General features: G+C 37.0%; 4 protein-coding genes across 6 annotated transcripts; 3 read left to right on the top strand and 1 right to left on the bottom strand.

Moving 5' to 3' along the window:
- The first annotated feature begins 296 nt into the window (after positions 1-296).
- On the top strand, positions 297-2465 carry LOC113754231. The gene is made up of 4 exons (XM_027298599.1): positions 297-536; positions 635-805; positions 1415-1667; positions 1759-2465. Coding segments are annotated over exons 1-4 (762 nt in total). The 5' UTR covers positions 297-535; the 3' UTR covers positions 2096-2465.
- A 981-nt stretch (positions 2466-3446) lies between these two features.
- On the bottom strand, positions 3447-9519 carry LOC113762078 (DUF21 domain-containing protein At4g33700). 2 transcript variants are annotated; one of them, XM_027305333.1, is made up of 12 exons: positions 9424-9519; positions 8885-9126; positions 7844-7920; positions 7658-7741; positions 7412-7525; positions 7216-7302; positions 6866-7005; positions 6690-6777; positions 5201-5274; positions 4154-4281; positions 3802-4070; positions 3447-3708 (listed from the first exon to the last, which is right to left on the bottom strand). In XM_027305333.1, the coding sequence occupies exons 2-12, from the start codon at positions 9060-9062 to the stop codon at positions 3664-3666; spliced, it is 1284 nt and encodes a 427-aa protein (XP_027161134.1). In that variant the 5' UTR covers positions 9063-9126; positions 9424-9519; the 3' UTR covers positions 3447-3663. The 2 variants fall into 2 exon arrangements, with proteins under 2 accessions (XP_027161134.1, XP_027161133.1); XM_027305332.1 differs by having other exon boundaries at positions 8885-9449.
- Positions 9520-16740: 7221 nt separating this feature from the next.
- Positions 16741-21287, top strand: LOC113760947 (probable pectin methylesterase CGR3). Of its 2 annotated transcripts, XM_027303705.1 has the most exons (8): positions 16741-16953; positions 17925-17992; positions 18340-18488; positions 18703-18742; positions 19004-19045; positions 19842-20216; positions 20404-20459; positions 20765-21287. In XM_027303705.1, exons 2-8 carry the CDS (start codon positions 17938-17940, stop codon positions 20915-20917), a joined length of 870 nt encoding a protein of 289 aa, XP_027159506.1. In that variant the 5' UTR covers positions 16741-16953; positions 17925-17937; the 3' UTR covers positions 20918-21287. The 2 variants fall into 2 exon arrangements, with proteins under 2 accessions (XP_027159506.1, XP_027159507.1); XM_027303706.1 differs by lacking the exon at positions 17925-17992.
- Positions 21288-21932: 645 nt separating this feature from the next.
- On the top strand, positions 21933-26511 carry LOC113762513 (protein trichome birefringence-like 13). The gene is made up of 6 exons (XM_027305994.1): positions 21933-22386; positions 23538-23715; positions 24332-24472; positions 25133-25253; positions 25806-25940; positions 26044-26511. The coding sequence occupies exons 1-6, from the start codon at positions 21945-21947 to the stop codon at positions 26305-26307; spliced, it is 1281 nt and encodes a 426-aa protein (XP_027161795.1). The 5' UTR covers positions 21933-21944; the 3' UTR covers positions 26308-26511.
- The last annotated feature ends 1063 nt before the right edge of the window (positions 26512-27574 follow it).

Here is a 27574-nt window from a genome sequence, read left to right as displayed (position 1 = left end):
GACTCACAATATTTAAAACTGCTTATCACATTTTATCATTTTATCTTTAAACATAAGGTTTAATTTTGTTAATTTGATGAAATAAATACATAAGATCGCTCAAAGGGAAGAAAAGAGAAAATAGAAAGAAGGGGAATAAAAGAACATACAGGAATTAGTAGTTCATACTTGTAATTTTCCTTTGGAGTGAACTTCAAATATTGTCCAAAGAAAATAATTTCTAGAAAGTTGGATTCTATTAAGTCCGGAATCAAATGAGTCCCAAATTCAGCACCAATTTTTTTTTTTTTGTCCGTCGGACAAAACCCAAACGAGGCAAATAGTCAACAGATCACATCGTCCCATCCCAACACAAACACGCCTCCGGCCTCCCCCAACACCATTAGAAACCAATCAACGGAAGCCCCTAAATTCCAGGTAGCTTTGGCCGTCGTCATCCCTCGACCAAGTTAGGGCACCACAGCCCAATCGGCCCTTTTAATCGTGAGCGGCCACCGTCGCGGTCGCTTTTACCAGAATCTTAGATACTTTAAAGAGTAAAAGAACAATCTTCGGCATATATTTAATTGAATTGCATCGAAGTTGGGATTTTGTAGACCTAATTTTTGTTTTCTTTCTCTTTTTTCCTGCTCAGTGATGGACTTGGAAACAGAAAATAGAATCGCCGCAATTCTATTGAAAGAAGCAGCGGAGTTGCGGCGGCAAGCGGAGAAAGACGGGGTGGAAGCTTATCTCCGCCAGCCCAAAGTTAGGGGTCGCCCAAATTCTCGCTTCTTGACTGCAACCGTTCGTGGTGTACAACATGGTTAGCCTTTTCTTTTCAATTGCTTTTCATTTTAATCCTGCATTCTTTATCAGTTCTTTAGTTTTGTACTAGGAGTTTTTTAAGTGTTTGATGGTCTTGAAAATGCCTTCCTACTTGAATGATACCGGTACTACTTTAATTGAATCTTTTCTGACTAGTATCATTGTTGGGGTGTCATTCTGGGGGTTTATATTGTGCCTGTGTGTCGTTTGGATCTAGACTGGTCTTACTAGCATGAGCTGTTTAGTGTGTCTTGTGCATCCACATCTTGGGGCGCTGGGCATGTTTGCTATGTTTCAGCCAAATGTTTTAGGTGTTGACAGTTGACTTGAGATTGGATTCTGAAATTTATTTGCAGTTTTTGAGCTCTACTTAATCAGTTCTGTCCAAGAAATGTGACTAAAGCTGAATTTGACAGGAATTCGAGTTTGCCTTGATTTTATGTAGGGTCATTGAATGAACTTTTTTCTCCCTGTTTTGGTGATGTGAATTGTTTTGATATATGTGAATTGGTGATGTGAATTTGACAGGAATTTTGATATATTTCTTGTTTGTACTGATTTGGAAATATATGTACTCTAAGTTTCTTTTCATGGGTGCTTTACTCAGCAAATCGTGCTGTTGAAGAGAATGAAATGTGGCGAGCTAGGCAGAAAGAGAGAGAGCTGGATGATCGGCTCAGAGGAAAGATGAGAGATGAGGGTAGCAGTGGTTGGAGCTCTGGGGGCATTAGGACGGAATCTGGGAGATCAAGTAAAAGGCAGTTGGATACTGACACAGATGCAAGTTCTTCGTGCTCATTGAGGAAAGGGGATGATGAAGGTTTGAGGGATGATGAGGTTGAAGAATTTTTGCATTCAAGGTATCATTTTGTTACTTTCTTATTGGTCTATGCATGCACTTGTTTGCGCATGCAGGTGCAAATCTTTCTGAACAGATTTAATCCCTGACAGGATCAAGCGAGGCAGGGGTGCAGTTGGTTCACGGATGGATGAAACTGGCCCTTACGTTTCTTCTTGTCCAGAAGATACTGGGGAAAAGCAATTACTGTCCCTGGATGGGTACCTAAGAGAAGTTGCAGTAAAAAGTAAAGTTCTTGGCCCGGAAAAGCCGTCTTTGCTTGGGCGCTGTGAGTCTTCTGATGATGAATCTTTTCTAGAGCAGAAGAAAACAAAGAAAGCGAGCTCAAGCAAGCAGCAGTCTAAGAAGCACAAATTAAAACACAAGGATAAAGAGAATAAAAAGAGAAAAAAGAGTAGGGAGGAGAAGAGGCATAAACACCGCAAGTAAAAGTTCCATGATTTTGAAATTCTTTGTGCCTTGACGCTTTGTATTGTATCTGAAGTAGTATTTCGTGTTTGGTCAAACGAGATTCTGATTTTCCTGTAAAAAATCACGAAGCTTTGTTTGATGTCCCTGTCTGTCCTTTTAAAAACAAATGGAGAGCCTATTGAAGTTGTAACAGCGAGACATGACCAAATTGAACGGGACTCTTCGCCATATCCTTCGTTCTCTAGCTTCCCTCTCCCGCTTTTGCCTAGAATCCATGGTAGACAGCCTGAAAAGTGACTGGAGACTGCACAGCAACCAAGTAATCTGCTTTTTTATTTTGAGGAGAGTAAATAAAAATGAAGCGGGGAAACCACCCTTTTCTTATTTTATTCTGGTTTTGTTTACCATTCAGCGTGTTGTTTTGACTGTTAAATTTGTTGTGTTTAACCCTAAAAAATTTGCAGAACTGGTTAGGTTTTTGCAAGTTGTGCTCGCTTGGGGGAAAAAAAAATCCTCTTCTGGCTGATCAGTTGGTACGGTTGTAAGACTAATGACCAGCTGAAGGAGACCATACAGCTAATGTTCTTTTATATCTTTACACTGCATTTCAGACTTACATAATTTACAGGATTTTCAAGCTAAGGAATACATTGTAGACAGGCGTAATGTTGCCCAGCACTTTTATTGCAGATTCAGGATGATGGTATACCAGGTTATATTATGAATACCATGCTTCAGGCTTGTTTCTCAGAAATTTGATGTTTACAGTTTCGGTGTGTTTCTGCTTGTTCTACTAAGAGGGCAGGGAGCTATATGCAGGGATCAAGAAGGTGATCAGATATCTGTTGTTGTGCATTATAAATGATCGTTTTAGCAGAGATGAATAAAATGGCATCGTGGATCCCAGAGTCGGCGAGCAGGGAGAGATTGCTTCATACGTTCAGCAACTAAATGACAGCGTGGATCCCAGAATCAGCGAGCAGGGAGAGATTGTTTCATACGTTCGGCAGCTCCATGCCTTCGAAGATGCCTTTTGATGTGCCCAAGACGGGAGACTGTCAGCCCCCCATTTAGTTCGACATGTAGTGTTGTATTTTGTTTTAGTTAGGCAAGGAACTCTCTGACGCCAATTTTGCTGCCAACACAAGGGTCATAAACCAATTAATCTTCCTAATTATCAACACTATGATGCCCGTCCAAGTCATGTTCAATTCTTCATTTGCTCCTACCACACAAGGGTCTTTCAAGACGATACTCTAACCCGCTTCTAATCCAATACGTATGCCACTTCGTGATAGCTTGTTACGTATGTTCTTAACTTGCAGAAAAAGAATGGTCAAGCGCACACAAAGTAAGAACACCAAAAGTATGAAGATGACAACAAACTAGAAACATTTATCACCTAAATGTTTAATTAGGCTATAGACATGACCATCCGAAACTTTGTATTGCTGAGAACTTCTTCTTGTCTCAAATTTACAGGTCAAATGACTGGTATGTCACATACAGTATTTACCAATTTCTTTATAGCCAAAAACTCCTTTTAACTCCGTGTATTAATCGAGACTAAATCACCAGAAACACTGTCATGAGTCTTCAAATTGGTGATCCGTCTCATCAAAGATCTCCTCCTGCAGATAAATGAAATCAACATCAACTGAGGATGGCATCCGTTAAAACTGTGGATCCTAAATCTAGATAACAGGCAATCCAATCACCTCTACCTGTAAAAGCTCTTCAATTACATCTTCCATGGTAATTATCCCAACAGCCTCTTCTTCTTCAGGAAGCTTTGGCAGTGGCTTTCCATCTATTTGCAGGATGTCTGAGTACATGTCCTTTGTCCACTTCTTGCTCCTATGAGCGCTTTTAAAAGAATTACTGCCATTATTAGGAAAACTCTTCCATTTCTGCAGCGATCTTTTAGTCTTTAGTGTCTTTTCAAGAGGTGGCCTTTGGCCATCAATATCCACGCAGACATCCTTCACTGTATCTACACAGGAATAAGAACTGGAAATCATTGAGAAAATTGTCCCAATGTGCAAGTATAGATACTAGATAACAGAAAAAGCTTACTTTCCAGAGGACTGTTATTAGCAGGTTGCTCCCCAACCTTGTTGCTCTGTCGTACAACAGCAGCCATATGACTATGACCTTTCTGAAACTCATTTAATATATCATACAACGGCATCGTTTCTGGGACCCTAAACCATTAAGATGTGGAGAATAAAGATGAGTGAGACAAATACTTCAAGCCTACGAAAGACAAGCGAAGGGTCAAAGAGGAATTAGACATGGGATAATATGCAAGAGATACATTTCTGATTTACAAGATTCCTAAATCTTTGCAAGAGAAATACTTTTCAACATGCCACACCATAAACTAACAAGCAAGCTAAGAGTCTGCAATTCAAGGCTACAAGAGAAGACAAACATACACTACTATTTGCAGTCAATACTTTTCAACATGCCCCACCATGAGCTAACAAGCAAGCAAGCTAAGTTTGCAATCCAAGGCTGTAAGAGAAGCCAAATTTTTGCAGTCAAAAACTCTCGTTGAAAAGTAATATCAAAATTTTGGCTTCTCTTAGCCTAAACTCTCGTGTGATATCCTAAATGCAGTCTCACGGTGCTGTTAACTTCTTGTTTTGGCTTCTGCTTCGGAGATGCAGATGTTGAAATGTCATGCATGTCCACACCAGCCAAAAGCAACTCTTCATGTTTTGTCTCAGGGCATTCATGTTATATTCAACAGTTCTAGCCCAACATGCTGCCTAATTAGTCCAGGAAGTTCTTAGCTAACTCTTCTGAACTCCAATGACACCCATACTCTTCACCTTCGTTTCACCTTACCCAAACCAGTCTGATATTAATTGCCAGAATTACAAAGACGCACAAAGCAATATGCATATCATTTTTGGCCACTCTATAAGGTTGAAATTCAGTTAATAGAATTGGGTAGTAGCACCCAAATCCAACTCCATCTGACATCTGAAAGAAAGTCATATAAAATCAAATGCAAACAGGAAAGTGCCAAAGAAGAGCAAAGTATTTTACTCAATGTAAACCAAATCTTCAATTACCACTAAGTATCTCCCATATAGGAAAATACACATCTGATACCTTGGAATTCTACGGATGGTGACACTCTTCACAGGGATCTCATCTTCTGGTGGGATAGTCAACAAGTTCTTGACCTAAAATTTAAACAGAATATATTTAGCATGAAAGAATACCAAAATACTCGCCCACTATTACATTAGTGCAACTGATGAATAACACAGCTACAGCAATTCTGAAGGAAAAAACACAGAGACTGATCTTGAATACTAGCTCTACTAGATTAAGGATTAAGGGTGCGTTTGTAAAACTGAATTCTGAAAATTTAAATCTGAAATCTGAATCCATTAAGTTAGTGAATTGTTAAGTACTCAATTTGATACAGTTGATTGTATATCACATTAAGTGATAAGAGAATAACTTATCACTTATTTTTTGGAGCAAATTTTGCCTAGGAAATTCAGTAGCACTTAATGAATTCATATGTTTAGTTTGGTTATCAAATGCGTCTGAATATGTTAAGATTCGAACCCATTAAGTCTAAGTGCTGAATTGGATTATCAAATAGAGCCTAAGTGTTCCATGGGGAGAAAGCTGTTGCTTCAGAAGTACCATTGTTACTGGCACACTGAAGCAATCAGTCATCCAGCTCTAGATGGTAAGACATAAACTGCTTCATTGGTTAGTGGCAGTGTGTCACCTTACTTCTACTTGATTTCCCAAAAGTGGCTCATGAACAATTTTCTTCTCTTCTTGGACACCTACTTAGTTGCTAGTATAATTTGTTGAAGAAAATTGAAAACATGGAAAATCTTGAACAAGTTGACCGCAAAAGCAAATTACTGGTTACCTATTGCTTTTTTTCAACATTAACAGCCATCAAATTTAACTGACCAACATGTGCATGATGCATAAATTCTATAACGCGTTATGTCTAACCACTTAGTTTGTGATGGAAAACTCCCCAAAACATGGTTGTACAAAGTTGACAGCTAGCAGAACATAATGAGCAAACTTTTGTATCTCTTTCCAGTAAGTAAAGGACTTCCAGATCACATTTTCTTGCATGGTGAAAAAATTCAACTTCACTCTCCCAAGTAACCCTTGTGGACGTGAGGATCAAAAAGCTACAGTCCTAGTTGATCTTGTTTCATTTTATACATCACTCAGGTATCTTTGTGCAGAAAAAGCTAGAAGAACTACCCTCTTATCAAATCAACTTCCTTGTATCAGGTAACACTAGCCTAGAGGAGGCTATAATCAATAACATCATATCCAAACCTCAAGCCCCTCCCCTCCACGAAGAGAAAAACAATAAATTACTGGATTATTCTGTGAACATTCTCCTCTTTGGAAACAATAAATTCCATAGTTCATTCTTCCCACCTATACCAACTTTTATAACTACAGTTCTAAATCCTACTAGTTCTGCAGTGTTGGATGACATCATTACACACAAAAGTATAGTAAATCCAATTGATATCCAAAAATAAGACATGTAGGAATCAGCAATATCCACCAGAAATGCGGAAACATAAGGTCCGTAAAGTACCAGAATAACCCCAATAATGTTTGTAGGTTGCTCATAGTATACTGGTATTCTGCTATGCCCTTTTTCCAGAATTAAATTCATGAGAAATCTACAAGCAAACAGATAGTGATTTAATATAACTGGAAAAGCTACAAAACTGCCAATGCCACAAAATTAATACCAGTCAAATTTTGCACCTGTCAAGTTTCCCATTAACATCAATGGAGAAAATTTCTGATATAGAAGTCATTGCAACACTAGCTGTTTTCTCAGTAAGCTCAAGTGCTCCAGCAATGATTGTTGTCTCATCATGCGTGAGTTCTCCACCTTTACCAGCCTGCTCAAGGACAGTCAATGATTAAGATGATAACAACATACACAAGAATGAAGGAACTTAGCCCTGAAACAAGCACTGAAAATGTCAAGTATATATAAAATGATATTAACATGAAGAATGCAAAAGCAAGAAATATACAAAGAAACCAGAATTGACCATTTCAATGTTTATAATAACCATTCAAATGCACAAAGAACTGCATAGTCATACCTCATTACCATGCAAATCAACTAGTGTTTTCAATTCAGCTCGGCGGAAAAGAGCTTTATGTCCATGTCCTAACAGAAGGTCTAAGAGCTGCGTACCACAGGAACATTAGATGGTCAGAGACCATTCTCTAAGATTAATCAACTTAATTTCCGAAGAAGACGAAACTCATGGTAATGGAACTAAAAAAAAAGTAGACCTTGCTTATTGGATATGCAACAGGAGAGCAGATCCAAACGAGGACTCGAACAAATGGTGAGACGGCTGCACCAATGGCCAATCCATATCTTGAGCAGACTGCTTGTGGAATTATCTGTTGATGCATATTATAGCACATTTTAAAATTCCAATTACCAATTTCATGCTTCCAAATTCAAGACCCAAAATGAGTTGAAGATTCTTACTCAGGGAAAAAAAAAAAAAAAAAGAGATTTGAAGCTCTCACCTCACCAAACATAAGAATTAAGGTCACTGATATCAGGACAGCACCATAAGCTGTAGTTAGGCCATCAAGGAAAATAGGCAGTGCCTGAAAGAGAAGAGTGGAGTAGACAGAAATCTTTACATTCCACAACTTATCAATATCAATTTAGGACACAACTTGATTGAAATCAACTGCTTTTCACGTTACCTCCATAGCTGCAGCGTTGCAAATAAGCAAGGTGCAGAGCAACAAGTGCTGATTTTTTACAACTGGCAATATCTTTTCTGCATAGATGTTAGAAAGAATATTGAAGTGGAAATTTTTGACACCAGTCAAGCTAAAGCAGATCAAAGAAAGCAATTAACTAAAAAAACTAGATTTGGACATGTTCAACATAGATTTCTGGCAAATTATTCTTGATCACTTGTGCAATTAAATATGATCACATGAACACCTGTATATTTTTCTGCATTTTTTGGTCACACAAACATCTAAGTTGCTTGAACTATCCCTTTCAACAAGTCCTTTATAATTTTGATTGTAAAAATGTTAGGCAATTTAACAATAATAATTACACCTTAACATGTGACAAAAGCCATCAACCAGATATCAAGGTCAATTCAATCTGATTATGGCTTCCCATTTATTTCTTTAGTTTGCAAGTTCCAGACATGAGGAGATAAGCTTACCGAAATAGTATATCAACGAAACGTTTCTACGACAGCTGTTATGTAAGAATTCAGAATCTAATTTCGAGATAACTAGAATTCAAAATTCCTGGTTCAGTACCGCAGATGCATTTTTCCAAACAGGACTGAATACTCAGAAGGTCCAAAAAGGAATTTCAGCTGTTTCCGTTACCTCTCCAAAATTTTCTTTCGTGGCTCTTTAGTTTCAGAATATAGACCAAATTGTAGAAGGCTCAAACATCCAGAAAAATAGAAAATAACTGTAACAGAAACGTTCAATTCCTAACATTTTCTAATATACGACCTGAGAAATAAACAGGAAAGGTAAAAGATGAAATGAACCAGCACTAGCAGTAGAAACAGCAATTCATCAACACTAAGATGAAAAATATCCACAAGACAGGAGTAAATAACCATAATGGCACGTTAAAGAAAAGATAATAATAATCACTACATTGGAATGGCGGAGCATAAAAAAACCCCAGAGAAAACAACGAAATCAAAGCAAAATCACTAGGAACTAGAAATTCGTAAACAAAAGGTGGAATAACGAAATTACCGGCATGTTTCCTATCCTGAGGAGTTCCAGATTTCGCAAGGACCTCAAGATCAACTAGGCTGAGCGACATGAGGCCCAAGGTGAGTCCAGACATCAATCCGGCGAAGAAAACTAGACCGACGATGATCAAAATGTGTATGATAAACCCCGTCTCGCAACATGTGTACTCCACCGCCATTCAATTTTCCCCCAATTTTAACGCCTTCTCCTCCAAATTTCTCCTCTTGCTTGTTTTGCTTTTCCTAAATTCGAGATAAAAGCTAAGATAAAAAAATAATAATAATAATAACAGAAGAGTGAGCTGAGAGAGTGTAACTACGCCGTAATCCAATGTTTTCGCGTTCTAGAGAGAGAAAGTGGAGAGGGAGGAGGGAAGTGGCAGGTTTGAGGTAGGGGAATAGGAATCCTTCTTTTCTATTTTTGTTTATTATTTCGGTGTTCGTCGCCGGCGACCGAAAAGAAAGGCGGAACACCGGTGGAATGCAATATCACCGGCGACAATGAGTTAAAGGCGTTGCTTGTCTGAAGTGACGCGTTACCTGCCACGGATGATAGCATAGGGGCCACGATATGCGGCTGATGCACCAGTTCCTTATATGTTTACTCGCGTCCTTATCGCAACGCAGAACAGTGAGGTGGCACATTTGAGAATGTATATGTCATGTTAGCTGTTGGGTACGCTGTGCCTTAATAATTGCCGCTTCCCTTCACACATTATAATAACTACTGTCAAATGTCAGCGATCCTTTCGCTAAAAAAACCAGTAGGTATTTCGATCTGTACATTACCATTACCACCGCTGTTTTCTCGTAAATTTATTTAAGTTTAAATAATTCGATCAAGGATAAATAAAAATAATATTCTTACATATTCATGACTATTTAGGTTAAAAAAATTAATAGTACATCTAAATGCTCAAGTCCCATATTAATATTTGAAAACTTCTACACATACATTCATTTTAACATAATACTACTATCATTTATCAAATATGCAAGGTAAACGAAAAAAATCTTTGAATTTATCATTAGAGATTTATATGATTAGAAATCTAAAGATATATATTTGTACTCTACTAAATGCCAAATATGTAAAAGTATATTTTCTCCATGAATGAATATTAACTTCCTAGCAATGTTAAAAAAGCTGCAGTTAAAATAAGATTAAATAAAGTTAATACATATGGACAAATAAATTAATTGGATTTGTAAATAAATATATAGTTTGTTAGAAGAGGGAGGAAAACCGTAATAGAATGTAATTCAAATTTATTAAAAAGGATTAAGTCGTTAGAAGATAGAAAAATTATGATAAAAATAGTTCAGAGAATAGTTGGATACCAATATAAGAAATCCCAAGTCTCCAAATAATCTATCGATTCTCTTCAATTAGGCATAACGCATGTGAGAGCAAAAATGGGTAATTAAATTAAACACACATACACGCACACACACATATATATATATATAGATATAGATATAGATATAGATACATTTACACTTTTGATTTGGGACATGGAATAAAAAAATCAGGGCTAGTCACGTTAGTATCTTGTGTAAAAAAGTTACTACTACTATTTTAGTGTTACCATGCCTATAAATTTTAATCTTTTTTTTTACGGTAGAATAGATATTTGAGTGTCATAAATATACATTTTTATCTTATATATATTACATTATAAAAAAGTTCTATATTATTATAATAAAAAAATTCAGATAATGAGGAACCCAAACTCATGTTTTAACATTTTCTTCATAAAAGAGACTTTATACCTTAAAAGGGGGAATGGGAGGGAAAAAAAATTTTCAAGAGAAATTCTAGACCTTACAAACATGAATGAAAGAAGAGAGAGGAAAAAAAAAAAGGCGGAAAGAGAGATCTTATCATCGCTTAGTTAATATCTCCACGTAATTGAGTTAAATTTTGGGACGTATGCTTATAAACCTTATATGGTAACTCTTTCTTTTAATGTTCTCACGAGCAATGGGATACCAAATAAGGCCACTTGCATATAGTTTTAATAAACAAAAAATAATTGAAAGTTGTACAACACGCAACAATAAAATGTGGCACACTCTCTTTTTTTTTTTTTTTGGGAGGAAGCAAAATGTGGCACCCTTTCGTAGTTAATAAACTGGTTTCCATATGGTTCATTTCGAAAATCACGCACAATAAATCCATGTGCAAATGGTCTCAGTTAGTTAGTACAAGTAAAGGCGCATACAAAATTAGTCAACCATTAAATGGAAGCTTTGTTTGGAAATCATATTGGAATTGCAATTCAATTTAAGCACAGACGAACTGGTATATGGGATAAAACTCGAGAGTTGATTCAGGTCCCAGTGATTTTCCAACGCGGCAAGTAAATGGTTAGCACTCCGAGTTTGATATAAACTTCATGAGTTGTCAATATGGCGATTTATAGATCTTCTTGATACTTCCACCAGTCTAACACATCGCACGTTCATTCCTCACAAAAGCTCTTATTCATTCCTCACAAAGCTTTTTATTGCGAGTTCGCTCGCTTGATGTTGTCAATACAAGTTGGTTCAATTAGTAAAACGAATTATTTCATTGTAAAAATCATGTTTTCAATATTTAAAGTCGTGTTATTAGATAATTTATACGTACCCACATAAGCGACTTATAATTTCAAGGTATCTTCTGACCCGTAACGATGATTGGAATTGAAGCTGTTCGAACTTTTTATTTTACCAAAAAAAAAAAAAAAAAAATCAGTTGATGCTGGATTGGCATATTGTGCGTTGTGTGTGTGGTGGATTATATATGGCTCTGAATGTGCATTTCATTTATAATTTAGCATTCAGTATAACTACTTATTAAGAACCCCCCTTCCCCTCTCTAAATGTCTCATTAAGAAGACTGTTTCAAACAAACCACCGCATGCAGCATTTGTAGACATCGGTACTGGATTAAAGTTATGCGGGTCGTCTCAAATGGAGCATATGGACGGCCAGCCAACTTCTACAGCAGGCATACGGAATCAGTAATGCCGTTTTACTCCATCGGTTAACAAAGCTGTCGATTCTTCTAGAAATGGCATCCTGCTGCCAATATGACATTATGCGAATATGCATCGCGGAATCTTATGATAGTGATACTAATGGGTAGGAAAACTTCTTTTTTTAAAAAAATTATACAGTTGCGAGCAAATGTTCAGTCAGACTATACAATCAGTGCGCTTGAACATTGAAGAATATGTAACATTGAAGAATACGTAGTTCCTCATCTTGTATCATGCCTACTGCTTTTCTTGTACTTTCTCCATTGTGGAGGTGCAAGTTTTTCAAACAAAAAATAGTACATGGGGATAATTTAACTATAACTCAACGCACACCAAAGAGAGTCTCACTCAACCTAGGAAGAACCTACAACACTTACCCATCCAGGCAATTGTTGACCGAAAGGCAAGCCCTGAGGACCTTAAATCTTGCTACTCACTCATGCTAAGCTTCGATGTGGGACTAAACTCACAGGGAGAACTATCCTTTTTTCATTGTGGAGGTGCAAGTTGATGTACAAAAATTTAGGCTGTCATCATGAGGTAATATTTTCAAGAAGGCCCTAATATAAATATAGTTTAAGGTGAATTTGGATGACATTGTAATTAGTACTATAAACTTCAATAAAACTTTGAACCAAATTAGTAGTATCATTTTCTCTTTGAGAACATTAAAAAAAAGAAAAGAAAAGAAAAGAAAGAAGAACTCATGTCATTGCTGATTTGCAATACAACGATAGGTCGGTTTACATGACTATCGAACTCGCTAAAAGGACTTCCTTGACCTTGACAGACAAATTTAACAAAATCAAACATATTTAAGAATTAAAATACTCTTACTTAGGTGTATAATTTTATCAACTCTAGTTGTTTTTTATTCAAAAGAAAAACTCTACTTGTTTAGCTTAATAATAAATTAATAAATCACTAGGGTCGCCCCAATGATCAAAGCAGAGCTATTAGAGTCTTTCGGATTATTATGTTCATGGTTTGAATCTTATGTCCGATAGATGAGGGTGGAAAGAATGTGAGAAAATATAATATAACTTTATGTTCATGAAAAAAAACCTTTATGTTCGTAGATAGATGTAAAGACACACTGATACATGGGAAAAAAAATGCCCAGCTAGTAGTAGTGCATATCGAAATTACTAATTAATAAGACTAAATAAGGCGGACGTTAAAATGCCCAAAAGCGAATATGTACCCCATTAAAGATCTAAAAAAAAGGATGCATGATCTGGAATCCAATAAGGACTTGTGCATGAGAAGATACCTGGCTATATATAAAAATTTAAAAAACTTTTTGTGTGCGTGTGTCGGTGTGTGTGTGTGTGTTTTTTTTTTTTCCACTTCTTAAAAAAAACAATATGACCTTTTAACGGAGAATACAAATATTTTTGCATAAAAATATTAAATTTACTAGTGAACTGCCACAATTATTTGATGGAATTTTTTATAATTAGTCATCACTAACTTTTTTTTTAATTATGTAAATTGGAGAATTCGAATTCGGGACCTCTCACTTATACTCTCTCTCTCCAAATTACTCAACTCATCCCTTCCTGACTAAAAAACAATTGCTCCCTTGACTAAAAATTAAAGTTAGTGTAAATGAAAGGGTTTAAACCTGAAACTTTAGACCTCTCCCACTTTTCAGTCTTTTTACTTGCATTCCCTCCTCCAATCATCCCCGTGAACTTTGAAAAAAAAAAAAGAAAGAAAGGAACTCTACTTTTTAGTACAACTGTACATATAACGGGCAGGGGTACAAAAGTGAATTTCACGTGGTGGCTGCAGTTTTTATCTATGTGGCATTGTCCGTACTGGCAATCTTTCAACCTTGGCCTTCTAGATATTTGAGTTTTGAGACTAAACACAATTTTGTTCAAATCGTCCTCAATTTGGCAACTACCGCTTACATTGACGGTGGTGGACTTTGAAAACTTGATTCCGGGAACAAGGTTCACCATCCTAAGATTCGGATGAGGGGATACATATTTAAACAGTAATTTGGAAGTTTTAATTTTTTTAAAATTTTTAAATAAGAATAGAAGTAGTGAATTGGAACTTAACTCTCATTTCTGTCATTGTAACATCAGTTCCTTTTGTCTGTCTAATCATTTTAGAATGGTTGATCTTCTTTTATGATTAAGGAAATTATATGTCATGACTTATGCTTCTTGACATGGACCGGAAAAATGGAAAAAAGAACGTTTGGTTTCCGGTTTAATGCATTTATGAAAGAAAAAAGGTTCATATGTTTTCCTTTCTAATGCATGGAAATAGGAGATTAAAACAAGAGAAGGGAATTATAGTTTGTCACATTTATGCTTGAGTTTGCAATTCGCAATACTAAACTAAGGAGTCAGATTTCCCAGGCAAGAGGTAAACAGAAATTAGACACAATTACGGCACCTCTGCAGTCTGCACTACGTGTTATAACGTATCAAAATTAAGAAAGGGACGGAAACAAGTAAAATAAATGAAGAACGTTAATTTATCAAACTTTAGAGAAGTGTAGAAAGAGACATGACGACTACGAAATTCTTCACTATAAAAGATGAATGCTGATGTAGTCTGGAAAATGTTTGATTACTTACATGTTCTCCATTTGGATTAGCTATTTTTTAGAGTAATGTAGTCCGGAAAAAGTTTGATTACTGACACGTTCTCCCTTTGGATTAGCAGTTTTTTTCGAATTTTTTGAAAATTTTACTATAACATTGTACTTGAAAAATTTTTAATATAGATATTTTTTGTGGTATTTCTGAGATGCATTCTGGGATTTTTTAAAAAAAAATTTAAAATTTATTTAGGATATATTTTTTTAAAAATTGAATCAATCACTACCGCTATCGCTTTCCCTTCTCCTCTCTCTTTTTTACCTACCCCCTCCTTCCTCCATCTTTCTCCTCTCCATTTTTGACTCCCTCTTCCTTCTCCCCTCCTTTCCCCCGCCACCTCAAGACCCTCTCTCCCGTCTTACGATCGTGACCCCTTCCCCTCACACTGCCGTAACCTTACTAGATGTAATTGCGATCGAAAGGTCACGACTGTGGGAAGGGAGGGTAGTTTTGGGGTGGTGGGGGAAGGGGAGGAGAAAATAGGAGGAAGGGAAAGAAAAAGGAGGAGGTGAAAGAGAGAGAGGAAAGAGAGAGGAGAAGGAGGGAGGGGGTGGTGGCGATGGGTAGTGGCGTGCCTGATGAAAGAAGAAAAAAGGGTTTTTTTTTAAAAAAATATATATATATATATTTGTGAGTTGTTTTAGAAATATTATATGGATTAGGTATTTTTTGAGTTATTTTTATTTGATACATTACAATAAAATTGTATTTGAAAATTAGTTTTTGAAACATTAGAGAATCCAAACTAAGCCGGATTTAAACCTTTGACCTAGTGCACTAAAGAGCTCTAAGAGACTTCCCTTCTTGTTCTACTTTCACGTTCTAATTACAAAATAGCACTTTCAGAGTCTTGCTAGTCGCAATTTTGGTCTGTCCGCGAAACATTAGCTGTAATTTTCTTCAAACATTTTACTTGTTTTAGCTTTTTGTCAAACTAAACCTATTTGAAGTCTATCTGATGCATTTAATAAGAAATTCTAACTTTTAGAAACTTTTATCATAAAATATGCTTTGAGATTTTGTGTAAATAGTATGTTGAGTAATCAGTTTTGTTTTATTAAAGCCAAAAAAAAAAAATAAACTCAATAACATTGGGTATGCCTTAGAGCACATGACTCTTAGCAGAATTAACCATTAAGACAAAAACTCTAACCCTCAGCTCATAATAACTGCATTCCATTTTGGAGATGCTTGGACTGGATACAGTCAACAACTATTGTTAATCTTCTTGGGCTTCTAATACCTGCACGAAGGCCAGGCCACAAACATAAAAGATATGCCAACTCTTAAGGCCCATATGGTCCAGCAAAGAATGCTCCTCGGAACCTAGAAGCCGTTGATACAGCAGCCCTCCGCGTTCTCTACGATCGAGACTACCAATTACAAGTTGCTCAAGGGGGATTGGCAGAGTGGTAGACTGGACTTAAACGCTTCGGCAAATCAAGCCCAAATAGAGCGTTCTGGTAAGTTGACAAGTTTAGGTTGTGTTTGGATTGTAATTTTTTGTAATTTTTTTTAAAGAAAATGTACCATAATAATTTGATATATGTGAAGTAAAAAAATAATTTAAAAATGTATTTACGGAAAACGTAGAAATTTTTTGATAGAAAATCCCTTTCATTTCTTGCACATTAGTTTACTCAACCAACCTGTCAAAATAAGTTCATGAAATCGTCCTAGACCTTCTCTACCATCTTTTAGGTAGGGATTTCAAACACCGCAATTTATTTGTCGAAAACATATATTCGAAGGGTATGCATTAGTGGATCCCTCAATCTCCTACCCTCAAGTCTAAATAAGCCTTTCCCTTAATCTTTTATACAGTCCACTTAGTTCTTTCTCTTCCAATAGTATAGATGTTGTCGATATTATGTCCCTATAAACCTGAAATTGCATGGCTCCTCGGGTTTTAAACTTTACCTTGTCAAATTCCCAATTGCACATTTGACCAAAATAATAATAATCATAATAATTGCTCCATTTCACAAGAGGAGAAGGCGTGGTTTTGATGACTGAAATCCGTTACGCTTTTCATTCTTCCTTTTCAACTCTCTATTAGTACTAGACCACTAGCGTACTGCCATTTTCAAATGTCGTGGCTCTTAAACCGTCACGAGAATCACGCCTTCTGAAACGTGATGGGTGGGTGGAGTACAAAGCAGAAAATGAATCCGAACCAATTTGCAATAGCGCCTTTATCAGCTTATTGTCTCGTCTCTCTCTCTCCTCTCGGTTCATCGATCGCCCCAGCCCTGCAAGTAAGCAACTAGTATGCTAGTAGCAGCAGTATTACTTTAAATAATAAAAAACACGGACTCGCGGCCGGACACGCAGATCCAGATCACTGCCATCACTCATTAGATCTCCCTTACTTAGCTCAGCTCTAAAGTTGATCTTTCCAGCCATCCATCTCATCTCAGGTATCTTTCGACGTCTTCCAACCTTTCGCCCTCTGTTCTCGTTTTTCTCTCTGAGTTCTTTAGTGCAAATGTTTATAGACGTGACGGCATTTGTGGTGCTTAATTCTAGTTCATTGTCAATTTTAAGTTCGACCCAGATGAGGAGACGGCAAAGGCTGTGAATGTAGGAATTTGTGTAATTTGAAGTTGGTATCATTTCATTTTTGCCCATTTTTTTCCCTTCAACATTTGAGCCTGGCGCTACTCATATTTGCTCGGATCTTGGGCTAAATTGGCAAGTCCACAATTGTCCTTCTAGAGTATCCATGTGCCATTAATGTTTCACTTTAATTCAGCAAGTGCTTGATGGCATGTTTGACGGACCTCATGTTGAGGGGAGTTCCTTCCGTGTCTGTCTTCTTTTTCGATGGAATCTTGCTTACACATAAAATTCTAAACGTTGAGGAGCTCAATTCACTTTGCTCCAACTACCACAGTAGTAGTATCAATTGGTCAAAGATCAGCTTTTTCCACCTTGTCGAGAAGCTGGGCAATCCTTTCTCAAATTAACGTCCAGATTTAGGGTCCTGGAAATGGTGCACTGCTTTATTTAGTCTATCATGCCCCTCTTTCGTTCCTTCTGTTCTATTGTCAGGTGGCCGGCAGGTGCAATCTTAGTAAGGTCATATTAATGTAAGGATGAAGGTAGCTGTGCAACGTAAAACAAGTCTTGTTCTAGATTCTAACACAAAAAGGAGACAATTTTGTTGTCACAAATTCAAACTCATAACAAGAAGCCTTTTCCCACCTCACAGATTGTAGATTCAAGAGTTTCACAATTTTAACCTCTGATTGGTGCCAATATAAGCCAATTGTAGCTGAATCTCTGATTATTTCATTTCACTGTATGTCAGCCAACTAGGGTTTTAAACAAGAGCCTCAATTTTGGACATAACAAGGCTTTTGCTCACTGAATGCTTTTGTTCCTTCAGATTCCTAGACACTATGAGCATACTTTTTTTTTGGCCCTGCCGCGGGGGGATGTGGTGGTGGGAGTTGTGTGAGTAATACATGACCTATCCATTTCTTTTTTCTAAGACACTTTTATTTACCTTGATCTGGTGCATGCTGCATATGTGCACTTTTGCCTTTTTGAAACTCCTTAAACAATATCTTAGTGCAGTTAATTGCCGCCTATTAGATTTTATTATAAAAAGTGAAAGTATTGTTGCATGAGGCATGAAATGTAAACTTATGATACTATCTCATCAGTTACTGCAGATAAGAACTTGTTCCCCTCCTGATGAGTGGATGAGTATTGTTATGCATAAAATGCTTCTTAACTGGATGAATAAAGTGCCTTGGATTCTTAGTTAGTATCTTACTTTTGATGCAATCTGTTGATAGGTATTGAACAGGTATTACATCAAATAATCATGTCAAGAAGACCGAATACTTCTCGTCGACTTGGAGATGGTGGAAGCATTCCCTTTGTGGGCTCCTTACACCCTAAAGCACGCCCTTCTCCTTCATTATCCGTGGGACTTCTTGTTGTGGTAAACCTCAGCTCTTCTGTTTGAGTTGTTTCAATCTCATCCGCTACCTTGGTTATATTGTGAACCCATATTAAATAATGGCATCAGTTCATGAGATAATGAGAAAATTGGACCTGTTACTTAGATATCCCCTTCTGAGTTATAGGCTTGTGTCATGCCTATGCTACTGGACATTTTTACTATAACTGACTAAATTGATTCTTGAAATTTTCAGGGTGCATTTCTGATAATTGGTTACTTGTATCATGGATCAGGTTTGTATTATTATTATTCTATCTATGTAACAACGTCTGAATTGAGATGATGCAATAGCTATTTTGACTTTATCTTCCAGTCACATGCTATTCTTTTCACCTTTGTTACATTGCTATGAATAATAGGAATCTGGGCAAATTCAATCGCTAAATCAACTCATTATTCCTTTTATATTTTTTGGATGTGCCTATTTGGACGCACGTCGATGCGTTCTAAACTTAAAGATCATCGTTCTAAACTTAAATAACTCTCTATCACAGGTGGAAGGAGCGCAGATATAGATGCCTTAAATAGACTTGAAGGTATGTTACTTTAATAAATAATGGTTTAATTACATTATTAACTGTTATTTTGAAATTAACTTTGATTTTTGAGGTTTTATAAAGAAATTGGAAATGTTTGTAATGTATCATATTTATGTAATTGTGTATATATCAAAATTTTCAGCTTCCAGAAGGATTGTTTTAGTATTTGTTTTCTAATTATATGTTTCTTTTGATAGTTTCAGGGTAAAAATTTAATACTTTGCATTTAGATATGTTTCTCTACTTGCTGTGGTTAAGTAAATTCATAGTTGTATACATATCTACCTCTCACCTGGTGCTCTAGGTTTGAGCTGTTCACACCAAGTGAGTTAGTTAACCTCATGTGATGATCATCCACAAATTGCCTCCTGCCAATTGCTTCTGTACTAAAAGTCTAAACTCCCATTCTAATCCTGCTTTCCCTCCCCATTCATATGGTTCTCGATTTTGTTTATCTGTATCTCTCAACAACTTAAGCAGTGGTCTGGCAAGTAGCGGTTCTTTTTCTTAAACAAGTTGTACTGCTATTTCCTTATCCTCGTGTCAAAAGTTGTTTACTGGTTCTTTCCTGGTTCATTACTTGAATTGAGATTTCATGGGGAAGAAATGGGGTAGTTTTGGGGCTACAAGATGGTTATTAATGCTAATATACTTTAATATGGCAGTGATTATATATATAGAACTTTCTTTTCTGTGTATTTTATTTTTGATGCTTATAGCCTGTTCAGTGTCTCCTTCATTAGTTGTAACTGGTAAATGAATTTCATTAAATCTTTAAGCTATGCTTCTGCAGGTGGCGCTTCATGTGCACTAGAAGTGCAGAGAGCGTTACCCATATTAAAGAAGGCATATGGTGATAGTATGCACAAGGTGTTGCATGTAGGCCCTGAAACTTGTTCAGTGGTTTCAAAGCTACTGAAAGAAGAGGACACTGAAGCCTGGGGAATTGAGCCGTATGACTTGGAGGAGGCTGATGGCTACTGCAAGAGTCTTTTGCGCAAAGGGATCGTGCGTGTTGCTGATATTAAATTTCCACTTCCTTACCGGGCAAAATCATTCTCCCTTGTCATCGTTTCTGATGCATTAGATTATTTGTCACCAAAATACCTTAACAGGACTCTTCCAGAATTGGCAAGGGTATCGGCTGACGGTGTAGTTATATTATCAGGTAAATGATATACTTAGAAGTGTTTGTTTACAACTTCAAAATGACATCTAGTTGTTGACATGGGAGAAGATTTCACGTCCATTTGGATGTTCTATTACATGTATATCTTAATGTCTGCAAGCTTGTTTGCTGTTGAAGTTTCAACTGAATATCTTTGTAACCTTCTAAGATCTAAATATGTTTACAGGTTTTCCTGGACAGCAAAGAGCTAAGGTGGCAGAACTAGCTAAATTTGGTCGTCCGGTAAGTCTCTGGCTTTTTGCTGTATGATTTTGTGCATGTCACAGTGGACGTAGAAAAGGGGTAGTGGTTCGTAATTTCCATGCAGCTACTGAGTTAACAGTTTCTACTAAAGTGGCTTCCTGGATAAAAAATCCAAATGATATTTTATTTAACTTTTAGGCGCATATAAGGGAATTATTCTGTTTAGCATTGGTTGCATGGCTAACCAGTGATTACTAGATATTTTGTTTGTGTCTCATATAAGATACTAAAATTTGAAAGCTTGAATCTGAAAATTTGATTTTCTGGTGTATCTTCTTATGAAGGCCAAGCTACGAAGTTCCTCGTGGTGGATAAGGTTTTTTGTGCAGACCAGCTTGGAAGAGAATGAAGCTGCTGCAAAGAAGTTTGAGCAAGCAGCGGCCAAGAAGTCATATAAGCCAAGCTGCCAAGTTTTCCATCTCAAATCTTTCCAATGAATTTGAACTCTGCTGTCTTTCTGAAATTTACACCATCACCTTTGCTTTGGTGTTATAATTTACACCATCAGATAAACGTGGACTAGGTTCCGATATTTTTTTTTTGACATGGAAGGGGTACAAGTTGGTCTCTGCTAGATTATTAGAATGCGCAATATTTTCCTCTAGATTGGGTGGCTTGGTATTTGATTCTGTTCATTGATGTAGTTGTAAAATACTACTAGCTCGTTTCTTGAAATTTGTAATACTCCTGTCTGAAAATGCTCAGCAGACAGTGAAAAGTAATCAAGTCTCAACTGGGACAATGTCTTAAAAGTCTCTAGGGTCATCTGTCAGGCCTTCGAATTTCAATGCAAGATTATTTTCCAAATATCAGCTTCCATTCTCATTCAATTTCTAAAGAAAGAGGTAAATGGATTTTTTTTATATCGAAATTTACAATGGTGAGATGATTACAAACAGTGAAAAAATTACAAACATGTTATATTTAACCAACATTACCAAGAAATGCATATCAATATCTTGCATGTAATGGAAAAATTTAACAGCATCTTGAGTTACGCGTTAAGTTACATGCAAAAAATTAGCGGCATTTTGAGTTAGGTGATAAAGTACGAGGATGGTAAATAGGAGGTCTGACCATTAATACATGTATAGGTGTTACTTGTAAATTTGGTGGTAAAGCAGGAAGGATATTACTTGCGATATGGTAAATGGAAATTGCTTGTGTGATGACAAGTAACTTAATTGGGTGATGATAACCACCGTCCTTTGGGCTGACAGCCACCACCAAATCATTAGAACTTGATAGAATTGATATATTAAGTGACTCTATTTAAAAAATTTAAACGAATGTGTAATCGTAGTAATTCAGTTCTTTCCGAAGAATAAAAAAAAACTATGTAATACGGGCATACGTGTTACTCGACATTAGGCCCATCCTTCAATCTACGACTCGGACTGCTTCGATCTCATTCCGAAAGCTATAAATTAGAGCATTTAATGGCGGTCGGAGCCAGAGTGTCCCATGGCCACGAGGGAACATCAACAGCGTCACCCGCAGAAAACGACATCGTCTTTCAGCTCCTCCCGCTTATTCATCTTTCTTCTTTGCCTGGGCACGCTGTTCCTGGGCTTTTCTCTCTTCAAAACCTCCCCGAGAGAACAACGACTACAACCAGAGCAGAAAACTGAAACGACATCGTCTGAAACCAACGGTGGAGCATCTACCACGAACTCGAACTCAGCCTGTGACTACTCTGACGGCCGGTGGATCTACGATCCGAAGGCTGATAAATCATTGCGATACGATCAAACTTGTAAGGAGATATTCAAAGGGTGGAATTGTATTGGCAGTAACAAATTCAATGCATTTGAAGTTGTCAAATGGCGTTGGAAACCCTACCACTGTGAGCTTCCTCAGTTCGATCCTCTTCTCTTCCTCAAACGCTTTGCCAACGCTAATATTGGTATTCACCTCACTTAACACTGGGATATGCTTTTTCCCCCTCTTAGCTGCAGCAGATATGCTAGTAATGTTATTTATTTATTTTTTGGGTGCCTTGCATGAATTCTCATATGTGCGTCGATTTCATACAGCAATCTTGGGGAACTTTGTTTTTAATATTATTGGTCGGTAAACATTTCTATGTGTTTGGAAATTGTAACTTCATTACTAGATCTGTGGAGGTCATGTTGGAGGAAGCATGGTCGTGATAGGCATCCAAAAGACTTTATGGAACTTGTATATCAAAAAAGGAATTTTAGTATTTTACTATAGTTCAAGAAGGATCATGGAGTTCTGACTTCTGATGTTGATTGTTGAATATTTAGCTGAATGGGGACAGGAAAGGACTGAGATGAGATTGAATTGTTTTTGGTTAGTAACAGGTGGGAAACAAAAGAAAGGTGAAATATATTGTTTGGAGAATTGTAGGGAAAAACAATAGTGAAGAGTAAAAGAAGAGCTAATTTGGCTGCAAACAACGAATTCGAGCTCAAATGCTGAATAGTAGCTTTTATTTATTTCTTTTTTGTAGTGTGTGGGGTCAAATCCCTCCTACATTTCTGCTTTGTTTTCCTATAGATGGTACCTTGAACCTTGGAAAACAATCATGTGTCTTTTGTGTCTCCCAGGAGCATATCCACATTCTTCTTGTTGAATAAAAGTATGAATTCACTGAAGGAAGATAAGGAGAATAAGCAATCGGTGAAACTGAGGTTGCTACATTTTGGTTGTTTCAGTCACAAACATATAAAATCTGCGCTGGCCAAAAAAAAAAAAACACACACACACACACACATTCATACATTCAGTCACGCGTCCATGCTGCTTGTATGTTGTTACCTTGTCTTGTATTGTGGCTTGCATAGAGACTATAGCTTGTACTTTTGGCTGTTTTCCAATTCATACAGAAGCGTTATCTCTTATGAATTCCACTGGTCATGTTGTTCTTAAAAGAACCAGTACCTTCATTTTCTTAGATATGTAGAGAAAATGTTGAAACTGAAGTCAGAATGCAAGCTTCTTAAAGTCATACTTAGTGTCTTCACCATATTTCATAATGCTTTGCCCTCTGTCACGTGCTACCTGTGGACCTTATCGACTTTGGCAGTGCAGGGTTTGTGGGTGATTCTTTGAATAGGAACATGTTTGTTTCACTTTTTTGCACTTTGAGACGAACTTCAAGCGAGGTAAAAAAGTGGCGCCCAGCTGGAGCTGATCGTGGCTTCACCTTTCTCAACTACAATCTTACAATTTCATATCACCGTACAAACCTTTTGGCTCGTTATGGTAGGTAAGAAGAGCTTGAGTATTTTATTTAGGTTGTTTGCTAAGTGAGGTTACTTCTAAATGAGTAATGCTTTGGAAGGGTGTACTCTTCTTGCATCTTTTATAGATAGCACGAAGTAGATTAGTTTGCTGCTGGTTATGTGCCCTAGCATATTTACCAGTCACTATTGGCCCACTAAAGATGCTTTTAGGAGGCAAGTTAACCTTTATCATCTGCACTCAAAGGTGACTTCTTTTTTATGCGCACCTACTGTTAGTTTATGTATTTATTTTTATCCTTTTTCTGGGGTACTCGCCATTCCTTGAAGCGATGTCTACTTTTTGAACATTAAGGCATCTTCCATTGGAAAAGGATGGATTTTTTGCACAACGTCTGCCTGCCTGCCTGGGATTTCGGAACTCTAGATAAACAAGAAATAACATGTTGATTGGCTTTAGGGCATACACACTATCACTGACAAGTTTGCATATACAGAACTTACATTTCTACGTGGATTTATTCTGTCATGTCATCTGTTGTGACGTTTGAATGAAGTCTATCTGCTGTCTGGCCTCCCTTGATTGTTGATAGGTTGCTTTATGTCTATTTTGATGTATCCCTTTGTGCCCGTATTTTACAGGTGGTCGGCAAATACCAATGGTGGTCTGCTAGAATCTCTTGGATACAAGGAAGGTTATAGGATTGATGTTGATATACCAGAAGGGACGTGGGAGGAAGCTCTAAGTTTTCATGACATTCTTATCTTCAATACTGGACATTGGTAAAGTACTATGCTTTACTGCATTTTGTTGGACAGAAAATATGGTTGTAGAGGTCTGAGCAGCTAATATACAGTACTTATGTACAAAATTGACAAATGAATATTGTAAATTTAGCTCAACAATTCTTTACAAAGTAGAGAAAAACAGTCATACCAGGACAGATTTTTACGCTAAATGCATACATATGTTCAAAACAGATAAATAACATATGGTTCTGTTTTGAGGTGAAAGATTCATTGATAAGGCCTTTATTCTTTTCTTTGTTTTCCTGGGATATCCTCAAAATCAAAGGACCATGCTGGGTTGAGCCTGGCCTTGGCTAATTATGTGGTTCCTTCCTCAAATTTTAACTTTTGCCAAATGCATCAATAGAAATTGTTAAGACAATCTATGAAAGCTTGGTGTACCAGCAGATGAGAATCAAAATCCAACTCCAAAGGGGTAATTTATCATCCTTAAAATACTCATACAATAACTGAACTTTTGAATAACAAATTTTGAAAATTTATTATTTATAATTTTTACTGTAGTCATTAAGCCTTTTGTTTGACTTGTGCTTTTTATGGTTTAATGCTGAAACAACACCAAAGCTCTATAGTTTTTAGGGTATCTAGTTGCTGTGGATTGCTGATCAGCCAACTTTCATGTTTTGACCTTAGGTGGTGGGCTCCTGCAAAGTTTGACCCTGTGAGATCACCCATGCTCTTTTTTCAAAAGGGCACACCTGTGATGCCTCCAGTTACTCCTGATGTTGGCCTTGATATGGTCTTAAAAAACATGGTATGGCACCACCCTTCTTCTTTTTAACATTAAATGTAGGATGCTCAAGAATTTGACTATGGTTAGAATGACAAGATTGTGTCAATGCTTTATCATGCTTTTTGTGCACATTCTATCTGCATAAAGATTAATGAGGATGTGAAGGACCTAGCTCAGAGGGTTTGAGATAGAAGCAAATAACAAATCCTCTGGATTATGATTGGTAAAGAGCAATATGTATGTGTAAGCTTGAAGGTTTGCTTTTGAATACAGGGGGAGTAGGGAAGCGGCCTAGGAGATGATGACCACACTTGTATCTTCAAATTTGTCTAAGTTTTCTCGTGTGCTTTAACATAAACATCATCTTATTTTTGTAACTTAGCGCTCAAAAAATATGTGGGTGTTGTCATTTCACTATGGGTCTCCTAATAACTGAAAAGCTAGCATCCTTTAGTTTAAATTTACTTGGACTCCATGATAAAGATGGAAACAATGCAAGGAACTAAAATCAACTATTAAGATCCCATTTCCATTTTTTTACATGTGCTTAGAAGATTTTTTGGTTTCTTGTAGATTCCACTTGTCCAGAAAAGAATCCAACCTGGCGCTACTCTATTTTTTCGAACACAATCCCCAAGACATTTTGAAGGGGGTGACTGGGACCAGGGTGGTTCCTGTCAACGTTCGCAGCCTTTGTCGCCTCAAGAAGTATGTTATGTTGATGGTGCATGTTTATGGCTGTTTCTTCATGATAATCATTTTGAAAAGCATTGCGTGATAGGATAGCTCATATACATGCTTTTTGCAATAGGTTGAAGAATTTTTCTCCGTCAAGAAGAATGGAACCAATGTGGAGGGGCGCCTTGTGAATGAACATCTATACAATGCCCTCAAGGGCTCTGATTTTCACATCTTGGACATAACCCACATGAGCGAGTATAGAGCTGATGCTCATCCGTCCACTGCCGGTGGGAAGAAACATGACGATTGCATGCACTGGTGCTTACCAGGCATTACAGATACTTGGAACGACTTATTTGTAGAACGTCTAAACAACATGAAGAGTAGAAGTTAGAGAAATAGTGAGGGGGCTATTCATTTTTTAATTGAAATTGCTCTCTTCTTGTAATTTAGGATTAAGGTTTCATAGGTCGAGGAACCTCCCTAGGATTTGATTGCCGTGTGTTGTCTAGAAAGCATATTCATCTTCTGTATTCTATGAGATGGAAGTGAATTGATGGAACCATGTTACTTCAGCGTTAATGGAAATTTTGAGCTAGCTAATTTAAGCTGCTTCATTGTTTTGTTGTCTTTATTTTCGAGCTTGTTAATTATTAACATCTCTGAATTGCTAAGAGAGTAGATCTGAGTAGATTGTTTTCTGTATTTAGCAACCGTGCGGCAATGATTTCATTCGTTTATAAGAAGAGTTTCAATTTCTGCTGAAATTGTGAGCGTCCGAAATGAACCAAGCAGGCCTTATCACAAACTTCAAATGCATTTTCCAGGACAACCAAGCAGGCCTGTATTCAGTTCGACACACATATGGAGCGAGGCGGTGGATTTGGGCCATTCCACTCTTTTCCTTTATTTTTCTAGGTTCTTCGGCATGTAATGATGTAATTGTTCCTTTCTGAGACAATTTTACATTCCTTTTTGGTGTGGGCATCAAATATCAATCCGGACAGGCAGTTACAGCCCCTAGGCTGATAAGATTGCCAGCGAGGGATTGCTACCTCCGTTGGGCTTTAAACTATATGAAATAGCTAGGCCGATGCACGATTCACCATTTTATGTTGTAAAGCAATGAATGATGAGACTGCCTCATCGATGCAATAGAAGCAGATATAACCAATAAAGTTGCATGGTTGGTGCATTGACGCTTTATTCAAGTCAAGTTCCTTCCGCTGAAAAAAACAAAAAATCCTATTGTAGTTCTATAGGCTCAACAGGGAAACCAAAAATTTTTTTTTAAAAAAAGAAAATCTAAATTTCTACCATTCGGGAACCACGGCAAATTATGATGAGTGTCAGTATTGTCTTTTCATATGTTGAGGAAAGATTAAGGAAAAGAGGGTGTGGAACTGATCAAAATTTATTTCAGAATAAAAGTTCATTTCGGATCATGAATTCAATCCTATCTAGACGATCTTATAAATGATAAATGGAAGTGGGGAAGCGAAAAACACTTTAAGTTTTGTCTAGAGGCACCAACCAACAGGCAATATTGGTCAAAATTTTAACAAATATTGACTGTTGATGCTTCTAGACATAACTGTTACCGTGCCATTACAGCTGAGAACTAAACCCCTTTCTGCAAATTAATCTTCTCCATTGAAACT

Source organism: Coffea eugenioides, chromosome 2, assembly GCF_003713205.1.
Source record: "Coffea eugenioides isolate CCC68of chromosome 2, Ceug_1.0, whole genome shotgun sequence".
Lineage (NCBI taxonomy): Eukaryota > Viridiplantae > Streptophyta > Magnoliopsida > Gentianales > Rubiaceae > Coffea > Coffea eugenioides.
This window is presented reverse-complemented; position numbering and strand designations above follow the sequence as displayed.